The following is a 13,027-nucleotide window of genomic DNA, read 5'->3' as shown; positions in this document are numbered from 1 at the left end:
TCTATCTGTCTGTCTGTCTGTCTGTCTGTCTGTCTGTCTGTCTGTCTGTCTGTCTGTCTGTCTGTCTGTCTGTCTGTCTGTCTGTCTGTCTGTCTATCTATCTATCTATCTATCTATCTATCTATCTATCTATCTATCTATCTATCTATCTATCTATTTTAATTGTTTATTTACTTATTTATTTATTATTTATTTATTCATTCATTTATATGATACGTCGCCTATATTAATGCTGTATCAGATTCAATTTTTATAATGAATTAACAACTCTTAAATACCCATTTCTGTATGATCGATATTTTACTGCTTGTAATATTCCTTGACGTTCATGCTCTACCTAAACATGATGCTTGCCGACTGCATAGGACTTGCTCCGAGTGTTATATCTAAGTAGGTAAACATTGGCTTTCTCCTATATCGACGCAGTAGTATACTTGAAAGATATTCTTATCCTTCTTTTTTTCCTCACTACATTTACAATCAGATCTCATTCTTAACTGGAGGAGGTGTGACTACATAAATTCTTGTAACAAAGACAGTAGAGCAGGTTCAGCGTGTCTAAGATTGGGGGCATAGAAGGGTAATGTATAGGGCTAGGATTTTGATGACCCTATAAATCACGAAAAGATGTCCTAAAAACAATGCATTTATGACCTAAAAATCTTTCAAAAATGCCCTAAAAATTCCCTAAAAATTGATCTTACAGTCCACACCTGTGGAGTAACGGTCAGTGCGTCTGGCCGCGAAACCAGGTGGCCCTGGTTCGAATCCCGGTCGGGGTAAGTTACCTGGTTGAGGTTTTTTCCGGGGTTTTCCCTCAACCCAATACGAGCAAATGCTGGGTAACTTTCGGTGCTGGACCGCGGACTCATTTCACCGGTATTATCACCTTCATTTCATTCAGACGCTAAATAACCTAGATGTTGATACAGCGTCGTAAAATAACCCAATGAAAGAAATTGATCTTACATAATTATCTTAGTATGTAGAGAATTTTTGTACTACTTAATATTTAGACTAATAATTAAATTACTGTAAATTATAGTACCAACAATTAAGTTCATTTAATCTTACATCATTTTTTCTAAGTAGTAAACTTTAATTAATTATTTTACCTGATTTAGTTTCCATGTAGTCCACCACAAGGCCACTCATCCGGAATTGGCAGGTATACGAAATACGAAAAGCCTTAAATCTCGTAAGGGCAACGGCCTTCTACAGGAGTGTAGGGTGAGCTGAAGGTCTACTACACTTGGGGAGCCAGTCCAAGAGAGCTTACACTATACACTTACAAACTAACCACATAAACAATCTATACCAACTAAACACGAAAAACTATACAGACTAAACACATAAATTATGCAAACTAAACATCCACAAAAAAACTATGCAAACTAAATACATAAATTATAATCTGAACACAACTATCCACACTAAACACACGATAAAAAAGGAAAAAAAAATTACACAAACTGAACACATACATAGTCTTAACTCACACACAAACTAATTACACAAAAACCTATACAAATTGCACATATAAATTGTACAGCCTAAACACACAAACTATCTAAACTAAACGCACAAAAACGATACAATTGAACACAAAAATTATACTAACTAAATACATGAACTATACCAACTATACACGGAATCAAACTACCCAAACTAAAACACACAAAACTATACAATTGAACACAAAAGAGGAGTCTATATTGAAGGGGTGTTGAACTGATCCATTACATGGAGTATACTACGTTAAAATGGCAATATTTGTGTAGAAAACGATTAAAATATTATACAAAATAATGGGTATTAATGGACAAAATATGTAGGGAAAATATCGAAGGATATAAACATTATTTTACATTAGTAATGGGGATTCATGGCCAAAATTACATGAAAATGCCTAAAAAATTACCGAATAAAACAAAAGATGCTCTTATGAGTTGAAACAGGCAAAAAAAATGCAAGAAAAATGCCCTAACAAATATGTCTTAAAATATTCAGTTTATCAGATAACATATAAATACTAAAGCAGCTATGTTTCTGGCTTACTAGAAAAAAGATGCAAATTCATCAAAATCCTAGCCCTAATAATACATTTGCCAACGAAGAAGGAGAGCGCCTTTGTCCACTGTCCAGCGAAAAGGACTCCTGGAGACATATTTTATTGCTGTGTGTCGAATTGGAACATATCCAGGGAAAATATCTGATACACCCTCGATGCTAAGTCAGAATAGGAGTTCGCTTCCATGTCTTGACCTCATGGGAAATAGAGAATCCGAATAAAAGGCTGGATTGTTCCTCTTGAAGACGAGACAGGTTAGAATTTCAGCTGTTGAAGTTTGTGATGCGAACTGACTAAGGATAACGGTAACTACTCAGTTGTAGACTTTTATGCCTGTTTTAGGTTAGGATATATTATATAATGTGTTTTGTTTGTGCCATTTTCATTTTAATCTGTGTGTTCTTTTGGAGAGTGGTTGGATCTAATCATAGGTGAGGGGGTGAAACCTACAAAACAGGACTTGTTTTACACAGCACGTACGGTCAGAAGACCCGTGCATGGGATTTAAGAGAAAGTTCTGATAATATAGTACATCTGTATGTATAATATTGCTCAATAAATCCATCTACCTACTTTTTATACAGTGCAATATCTTAAAACTATATATATATATATATATATATATATATAATTTTTACACTTGTAATGAAATTTTTCCCTGTATGCAATTTTCTGAATTACACAAGAGAAGCAACAGCTAGAAGTTTATAAAATGATATCGTATTATGAAGTTTGGAGCGGAGCTATATTTCATGATACAGCGATTGACTATTTTGATTTGAATTCTCATCCTACTTGCAATATTGGTACAAACTCCGGGACTGTATCACGGATGACTGATTATTAGCAAAGTGGGAGTCATGTTTATTTGTTGTAAATGATGACGTTGGTGGAAAGCATGCCGTGAGCGATCGAACGGTCACAGCTACAAAAGGACAGGTGAGAAATTTACGCTATATAACTTCGTATATAATACTAGGTTGCACTTGAGTGAATTCCCAACAACTTCATAACCCATCCCAGATGTGTAGCTAAAACCTGACAGATGGTTACAAAATAGGTCAATGTTCGAACTTCGGAAAATCCTCTGAGATCTGCGGTGAACGAAAAAACTCTTTTCTCGTATCGGTTGTTCTCCATTCTGCATATATGTTCGTTCAAATTCATTCTTCTGTCACTAATCCAAAGATTTATTGGCTCAGTTTTGCATTCCTCTTTAATAACAGAACAATGAATTTTGTCTTTTAATGATTCCCGTGTGTTTATTCTTAGAATTTTCATTCCTGTTGCTTCATTAATTCGGTTTGATTTTATAGTTTCTTTTCGGTATTCACAGCCAATGGTTAAGAATGCCTTTACAACAGAATTATGTACAGAGTTGGAAGTGAAATAATCTTGCAGATTTGAAATGGACGATAGCGTACTCTGAAATGAATAGAAAACCTATGTTACGTTTTTTGATTAAATTTACTGTTAATTAGAAAATGAATTCGGAAGTTCCAGCAGTCTGGCAAACTCGCCGCTAAAAGATTCCTTTCGTATCGTAATACAGAAGTGAGAGTTCAACAAACTCAGCAAACATGTATTATCTTGCGCTCCCTTCTCTAGCTACAACGTTGCAATGTGTATTGCATAGTTCAGTGGTTTGAAATTAGTGGATTTAAATTTAATTTACACGAAAACCGCCCACGTTATTGAAATACGATAGAGGGATAAATGATTCTTTATTAGACATTATATCGATATTGAGAAAAATCACGATCAAATTTTCAATAGTTACCGAATAAGAGGGTGTTAAACATTTGGAAAAAAAAAAAACTTTTTTCTGAGAAAACTATGAACTTTCCGCCAATATTTTATTACAGTTTTTTGTGACATAAAACATGAGCTATTCTTTCTAAAAATCTGCAGGGTTATACCACAGTCTAGTATATACAGTTACGAAGCTTGAGTTGTTGAGGGTACTAGGAACAGTAGACTGTGCCAGTACTATTTCGCATTGTCTCCGATGAGGCTATAGTAGCGATCCTAGTGATTAGCAACTATATATGGATGCATATTCCCTACGTATTGAGCTTCGTGACTGTATACAGAGTGAGTTTTAAGTCCACCGACACTCTTCAGGGGGTGATTCCTGACTGAAAATGGACCACAAATTTCATATTATTTGTGTCCGAAAATGCATAGTTTCCAAAAACATACTTTAATGTCATAATGTTATGCTTTGAGAGTCACAGAAGATGTTCGAAATGGTGACCATTCACATTAATGCACATTCGAAAGCGTTCCCCTAAAGACCGTATGACTGCCCGGCATGTTGTTGCTTGAATGGACACACAAGCCTGTTGTCTGGCATGTCGTGTGGTGTTGTCAGAATATTCTGGTGCACACTGTCCTTTACAGTTCCCCACATAGAGAAGTCGAGTGGCGACAGGTCCGGAGAACGTGCAGGCCACTACGTGGATTGTGTCGTCGACAGTTGTGGTTAGTTTAAATGTTAAGACAGCAAACACACAACACACGACGTGTAGGGACGTCAGTCGTCTTTCGTTTTGTATAGTTTAATGCACAAGATGAATGGGACACCACAACATACGGCACATTCTGATGGCATTCATTTTGCGTTTTGTTGTTGTTATTGCTTGGGAAGATGACATTGTGATACATTTTTGAACTCGTCTTAATTTGTGTAATCAATGTAACATGATTAAAGTATGTAGTGCTGTTTGAAAAATTAATGACGTCACGTGTATCTTGTACCGTAATGTAGTCACATGCACCAAATCTCTACACTCATGTTAGCCCCTCGTTCAAACATACTCTCAAAAACAAAAAAATTAATATATATATCCAAATAAAAAAGTTATAACAGGTGCACAAGATAAATGGGACACCTATATATCAGTGTCTAAGAATTGATACCTCGTATATGTAAATTTGCAGGTGAATGAAACAAATATTTTAAAAATTATTTTTTCTCGAAATAGAGAAACGTTTTTTTATAGGTTTCTGCTTTGTAATATATTCTACTCGACAACAAAATATGAGGTAACTATTCATTTTTTTAACAAAATAATAAAATAGTTACTGTAAATAACAATGTAGCTAAATTAAATGATCACTTCTTAGCCATCGATATACTTCCTTTTGTTCTTAAATGAACTACTTAGACTGTAGAGTAGCTAACCTCAGAGCATCCCTTGCATGGCTGGTCGTTTACTAGGGAAGAAACTAAAAGATCTACGCAACGAAGAAGAAAGGCTAGTTAGCCATTCGTAAGTGTTAGCTTCTACTAGTGACAGAACCATTCACAGAGAGCCGGGCCTTGTATATGGACACACATAAAATTAATGTGTTTGTGGATCGGTGATTGGGATCGGATGAAATGCGTGGATGGACAAATAGTAATTGTGTTAACGAATTGAAACGTGGATAGTTAGCCGGATATGTCGTAGGTGTATAAATTTGCTGATAGAGAGAGAGGGGGATATTATATCCCTACATAAATACACAGATGTATTTGTGGAAAAGTGGTCAGGTGAATTGACGAATTCGTGATTTGATGGAAATGTTAAATATCTTTAAGATTAAATAAACCCGACCGCATCCGAATACCAAGGTTACTTTCCTCAGACAATTTGGACATGGGTGAATATATAATAGGATGCGAAACTTACTGAGTTTCCCGTAACACATACTAGAGGCGCTGTTGTAGAAATTGATCTTGCTGCCATCTATTTCTGGGAGGGGCGTTATTACATCTAGCAGCGCACCAAATAGCGAAAAGAGTAATTACTCCATGCATTTAGCAGCGCACCTGGTGACGAAAATGTTAAACTGTGCAGAAAGTATTCCCTCCCACCCTCATCGATATTCAAAACTAACCCAATTTCAAATAAAACATTTACATTTTTATTCCTCACAGCATCTTCTACTGAAAATTCTTACCGGAGCCAAGAGGATGATAAAAGAGACGATCTATTTTACATTACCCAATTAAAATATAACCAGACAGAGACAAAAAATAAAGCAAAAGGTTATATAATTGGGATTGTATTCTTTGGGTATTTATTGTACAGCGCAATGGAAAAGTCTGCAAGAACTACTTAGCTAGTTCAATTTATTATATTACTATTACTTTACAATACATTCAACAACACTATTTTACAACGTCCATAAACATCACTGTTTAACATACACTGCTTATACACACGTAGTATCACTTTATGTTCACTTATTAGCAAGTTTCTGTCTGCCACCTTGTCGCTTCGAGAATATCTCGAACGGATAAATAGAGAACTTTGGGTAATGTGCCCAACACGTAGTTCTAATGTTTACCACCTATGACGTTGGGCGCTGATCATCTTATTTCAGCCCCCGCCGCCAGATGGTGGTGAACGCAGTTTCGCATCCTATTATATATTTATCCATGATTTGGAGTTTAGTGTGAGACTTTTTTTATTTCAGATGAGAGCACATGTGGGGAACCCGAAGAGCCTGTGGCTGGTCACGTGATTGTTGGAGCCGACGCAACTGCCATCTACTCGTGTGATTCTGGCTACAGACTTCTGGCTGAGCCGAATCGTACCTGTGAGAGAGACGGCCACTGGACAGGACATGCGCCTCAGTGCGAAGGTTTGCTCATCGAGATAAAATTTAAATTAAATATTGCATTAATTATTTTGCTCAACTCTTAATTAGAGAACTATAAAATATTAGAAATTTATTAATACATTAATGTGATTAAATATTTTTGTTATATATTAGGTGTGTTTCTAGATGTAATTAATTCTATATTTATACTACATTAATACTCGATAATCAAATTAATTGCAGTAATATTGTTGGTGGCATGCAAACACTAAAATTATTTGCCAAGGGATTTTAAGGTTTCATTCATGTTCGTAGTACAAATATGATCGAGGATAACTAAATTTCAAAAATATAAACAATAATTATCATAGGTAATACCACGAGTGTACTTCAATCTGCGACAAATTAATTAGGAACGCAGTTTCAAGTGAATTCATTAAAAGTAAATAAATACCACGAGTGAAATTTTTTTAAATTATTCCACGATTATAACAATATATATCACTATAACTTCTAATTTTCACTTATGAGAGCAAAAAATTTTTCACTACGGCAGGTTTAAGACACAATATTAGTCTAGATCCAAGATTATGTAATTCCATAATCTAAACCCACCCTGAATTTTTAACACTTTCTGTTTTAAATTTCAATAAAAAAATTAATATCTACTTATCAGTTATACTTAAATTGATATTATGTATAAAGATTTTTCATATTATTTGTTTTCATTATTTTCTATATATACAGGGTGATTTACGAGGAAAGGTAAAAAATTTAGGATAAGATATCTTAGGCCATTTTGAGTGAAAAAGTTCATATGAACATAGGTCCGTTTTCGAACGATGGCGGAGGTAGATTCATTTTTTTGGTAAAACGTCTCGCCCCAATGTGAATCAGACGTTACCATATGCTGCTGACGTGAGACGAGACATGAGACAAGGTCAAGGTCGCAATGAATGACGTAACATTGGAATCTGCATTGTGAGCGATGTAGATAAGAGAAAGAAACCGGGTGGTGGGGCATTACAAATGTCCAATCGCCTGCCCTTGTCTGATGTAATGACACAGAACCCACAGATAACACAAATAGCCTACGCCTACACTATCATCAGTTCACAGCAGTCCAGTCAGCTACCTACAATACAGTAGTTACACAGGTACAGTTATCGGAAGTGTTAAGTTGTGTTTTTCAAGATGCCTTATAAATTTTCGACTATAGAATACGCCGATATTGTGTAAGTTTACGGTTTGTGCGATGGAAGTTCCTTGCGTGTCGTCGCTGAATATAAACGACGCTTTCCGAACAGAAGGGTATCATATCGAAGAATATTTACTGTCTATGGGGTTGGATGAAAGGCTTGGTATAGCAAAGGAAGGAGGAAAAGAGAGAGGCGCTAATCGACCGTATTTTGGATGTGGCATAAAGAACAGTTACGTGCAACTCTCCCGAGCGATGAGCGCAATTCACGCCCGAGCGCAACAGTGCAACGAAGCAGAAGGAGGTACCTTTGAAAATGTGCGAAAACATCGACCCCGACGTCTAGAATATTAGGTATGTATGCATACGTGAACATATACTTTAAATTTGTCCGTTATCTGTCTCTAAATGCGAGTTAGTACAATGGAATCTCAGAAGTTTTTGTGAAATCCAAGAGCCATATCTCCGTAGCTGCTCGAAAACCGACCTATATTCATATGAACTTTTTGACTCAGAATGACTTCAGAATTCACATCTTAAATTTTTTAACTTTCCTCGTGAATCACCCTGTATAATATTATTCGTGTGCATATTTTTTTATTTCTGTACAGAGTGGGCACACAGTCCCGTTACCCCCTATAAATACCTCAAATTATATAATTTCGAACATAATGCAGACATGCATCCACTTTAAACTGTGTCTCCTAAACGTCCAAAGGGTCAGCATGTTCCCCATTGTTCTCCTCACACAAAATAATGTGTCGACAGGTTCGGTGTGACGTTCGCCTCAGCATTGTTTGTGTAATCTGTTGGAAAGCGCGTCGCACGGCGTCCTTCAATTCATCAATGGTGTCATACCGATCCTGTGCAACAATGCTCTTGATGAAACCTCACAGCGCACTGTCACAGATTCTCACAATGCTGGATTGGATTACCAGCTCCCCTCGACCGGCCACCTCGCAGCCCTGACCTCACAACCTGTGAAAATGTGCTGTGGGGTTTCATCAAGCGCATTGCTTCACAGAAACGGAACGACACCATTGATGAATTGAAGGACGTCGTGCGACGCGCTTTGCAACAGATTACACCAGCAATGCTGAGGCGACGCATTATTTTGTGTGAGGAGAATAATGAGGAACATACTGTGAAGTGGATGAATATCTGCATTATGACAGGAATTACAAATCAAATCAATCATATTAATATATAACTTAGGAATGTAACAAATAAATGTCAATACAATAACAAATTCACAATCTTTCTCTACATAAATTTAGTTTTCTATGCAACTTGATCAACGCGAGCTTACATGTTTAGGGTATAATCGTGTGTCTGTTACATCATACACCGCAAGATATAAACAGGTGTAATAATAATTATAATTTATCTCACTGTTTTGTCGTTATCCAAGAGTTAAAATGTCACTGTCGAAAGTTGTTATACTATTAAATCATGATATCAAAAGTATTTAGATGCCAAATATGCCATAGGTTCTAACAATGCGATTAATCTTTCACGATTTCAGCTTACGAACAAGAGCTGACCTTCTTACATTGGCTACAACTGACCTTAAAACAGACAGAAAAATAATAGAATATATAGTCTATATTACGTAACGATAATACATTGAATACATTGACGTTATAAACTTAATATAAAGAAGCCATTCAAACACAACTGCAGGTAGAATATTCATGAACAACGTATTATTTTTTTTAAAAATCATAATTAAACATGAAATCATTTACAAAAGGTTTTGCGTATATAATTAAATTTTCTACATCTTTTCCAATTAGTCAGACATGACTGTAATGTGATTGTTCGCTTCTGCTGATTTTACAAAAAAAAAAAAAAGTTCAGGTTAGATACGATCATTTGTGTGCGATAAAATGTATGTGATAATTTTTTCCCGCTGTTCTATACTGCTCTGATTAGTTGAAAATCACAATTTACCAATGATTGTATGCGTGAAATTTCATTGAAAAAAAAGTGTACAATGTCGTATATTTACTGACTGTGAATCTGAGTTGTGCATACAAATTTTGTTTGTTTCTGGCCCGTGTAAATTACAACTTGATCATTACTATGACCACTGGATTAACTTGGCTGCAGTTGCGTTTGCCTGTTGATCCGGGGCTGCGCTCAGGCGTGGGTTCGATTCCCACTTGGGCTGATTACCTGGTTGGATATTTTCCTATGTTTTCCCAACTATAAGGCGAATGTCAGGTAAACACATTGCAAATGCTCGGCCTTACCTCACTATATACCATTTCGTCGTCACTTATTTCATCAACTGGAAATCTGCTACTGCATATAGCGTTGTAAAATGACCAACTGTAAAATAATAATCATTATTGCTTACGTATATCATTAGATATAATTTCTTACTCCATGCCTCCCCTACAATGAATTTCCACAATACGAACCTAACAAACACTGGAAAGAATCTAGTTACATCTGTGGATAAATTTACAGCTTATTAAATTAACGTAGCGTAAAGGTTAGTAATACTGTGATAGGAGTAATACTGTGATAGTACTTTTGGAGAATTTATTACAATTTTACTTAGCGAGAGAAGGTGCAGTTTTGTGCAGCAATTTGTCCAGGAACATTCCCTTAATAGGTTGACGTAAGAAACCGATCTTTCTCTCGCTCAGTATAATTGTAATAAATTCTTAAAAAGAACTATCACAATATTACTCATATCACGATATTCCAACCTTTATCCTATGTCTTCTAAACTTCTAACGAAGCTATGCATCTTCAGATTACCATTGTGGAAATATAGTTATAATTCCCACAAAATTCTTTTAATCTATTTAGATATAAATTTTATTAAAGCGAATTTTCTGAAAGAACTTTCGCTTTCACTGCCATAATTATGTACTTTATGCTTTGCTCATTATCAACACCAATCAATATAAACGAAAAAACTTGTTCTACCTCTGGAATGTGGCAATGAATCTGGCAATCAATTGAGCATTATTGAAGGACTATTGCAGTATCCTTTTATGAATGAGGATAAACAGAAGAATTTATTGTTCTGTTTAAAATCGACTAAGGTAATTCAATTTTTCTATAAATATCAGTATAACATTCAGATTAGTAAATAGCCTACGAGTTAAAAAATACATAGCACTCATCGGCGATGAATACCGTGTACAGTAGTACGGATTAAAATTCAATTCAAACATTACCGCAAGTTTTGATCAGTGTTCGTAGGGATTCTGTTTCAATTTATGAAAAATAAAGTTTGCTTTATTTGATAAATCACATTCTAGAGCAGAAATTTGAAACATGTCTTTGAAGAGGTACAATATCCTCTTCTATTTGACGTAATGCCATCTCTTGATTTTAAATGACATGTAGAAAGGGAAGACATGAAAACGATGCATATTTTTTAATCAGTGCTGGAGTTCCTGCAATTTTAGGAAAGATGAAACTGTCCATATTGCGACCTTTAAAATATTATTCGAAGGTATTAATTACTCGCTGCAAATGGTAAAAAGATGGCAAATAAAATTACGTTCACCATATGTAAACCTATTCAACTCGCGTAGCACTGTGCAGGAAATACACTTCAATGTAAGAAAGCTTTTCTCTCGAAATGACTCTTTCATTGTATGTGCTAAGTCTTAGCCACATGTAATACGTTCAGGCGAATACGTAGGATGTTACAGCACTTACAATATCTAATGTTAGCCTACACGAGATTCTTGATGTCATTTCTTTACAATTGCCGCAATCACATTAGTTTTTATGTTCGAAGACTTTCTGTGAGTATATTTCTCAATAATTATTCTTGTCTGATTGTCTGGGTACCAGACGTTGTACTTCTAGGTGAAATATTTTAACATTCCTGCCTGTTGTCATGAGTTGGGAAAAGTCGCTATTGTAAACAGTTACTTTACTGTAAATTAAACATAATTGCATGTGACAATTGTTTACACGTAACTTCCATAACAAAGTCTGCTGCATCGAAACTGATATGAATTTTGTCATCTATTTTTTGTGGTTATAATGTTTTATTTTTGTTTTCAGTTATTATCAGTCTTACTGTATCAGTTTAAATCAACGAGAAAAAATTTGAATTGCATATTGTTTCATTTTGATTTTATTTCTGACAAGTAAGGTTATTATTTTGTTACATGATTGCACGCTTTTCTGTGTTTTAATTCTGATTTTTATTTTCAGTTATTTATTTCATCCTGTACATGTTTTTCCACATATCCTATTACTCCTGGACATATCCTACACCATATTGTATTTAGATAACTGTGGCACATTTTTCTATGTTGAAAAAAAAAGAATCAACGTGACATTATAAAAGCAGACGATTCATAAAAATGTGTATTCATATTACAGCGTATTGGGAGAAGAAACGGTTTCATTATTTTATTTTTCATATTTATCTATACATTTTCATCAAAGCCGAATGAAATCGAAAATCGTAAAGGTTGAACGTTGGGTAGAGTGTTCACTCTGTTCAGAGACCCGTGGTTCGATTAATGAGTCCGGACGTTTTGATGGAATTTTGTTATTCTCTTTACCTTCTTCGAGCGCGTTTGTCTAAGATAGTCCGTTTTACCTCACTAATGGACTCATTTCTGTGCTCGTGATCGAATTTTAGGTCCTCAGGATGAAGATTCTATAAAAAAAAAATTACCAGGACTTCTTCGGGATAGAAATGAATTCGGAGCAAGTTCATTTACGGTACGGTACAAGGAAGGATTCTGATATTAAATGAGAGAGCTACAGACAAGCAGACTTTCCTAAATTGTTGTCATTGTTAACAAAAATTACTAATTTTCACTTACAAAATACAAAAAAGTTTATATTTCGATTTTTCACCACGCTTACCAAGTTTTCTTGATGTGTTTAAAAATGTTCAAATGCTCCCGTCTTGCCACTCTGCAGATAGCTAATCGATATTCGAATTCCTCCCACACACGCCAAAGTAATTGGCGATGGCATGGATAACTTCATTAATGCATAACTTCAGTTCGTTTATGGACTGATGTAGAGGAGGAACGTAAGCAATATCCTATATGTAATTCCACAGAAAGATCACAGCGTGACAGGTGAGGGGAGCGAGGCGGCCAAGGTAGGATATTCTGGTCATTCACGTCCGATCCATAGCTGCGGCAGGGTTTTGTTCAAGAAAT

The 13,027-nt window shown here is 35.4% G+C and overlaps 1 protein-coding gene across 1 annotated transcript in view; it reads left to right on the top strand.

The window, feature by feature from the left end:
* Positions 1–13,027, top strand: part of LOC138707726 (uncharacterized) — a 576,458-nt gene that overhangs the window by 511,174 nt on the left and 52,257 nt on the right. The window contains exon 5 of the mRNA XM_069837592.1: positions 6,539–6,706. Within this exon, the coding sequence (XP_069693693.1) occupies positions 6,539–6,706 (168 nt within the window). The remainder of the gene's footprint in view (positions 1–6,538; positions 6,707–13,027) is intronic.

This window comes from Periplaneta americana, chromosome 10 (assembly GCF_040183065.1).
Source record: "Periplaneta americana isolate PAMFEO1 chromosome 10, P.americana_PAMFEO1_priV1, whole genome shotgun sequence".
NCBI classification, from domain to species: Eukaryota; Metazoa; Arthropoda; class Insecta; order Blattodea; family Blattidae; genus Periplaneta; species Periplaneta americana.
The sequence above is the reverse complement of the archived record's forward strand: the minus strand, read 5'-3'. Positions and strand labels throughout refer to the sequence as shown.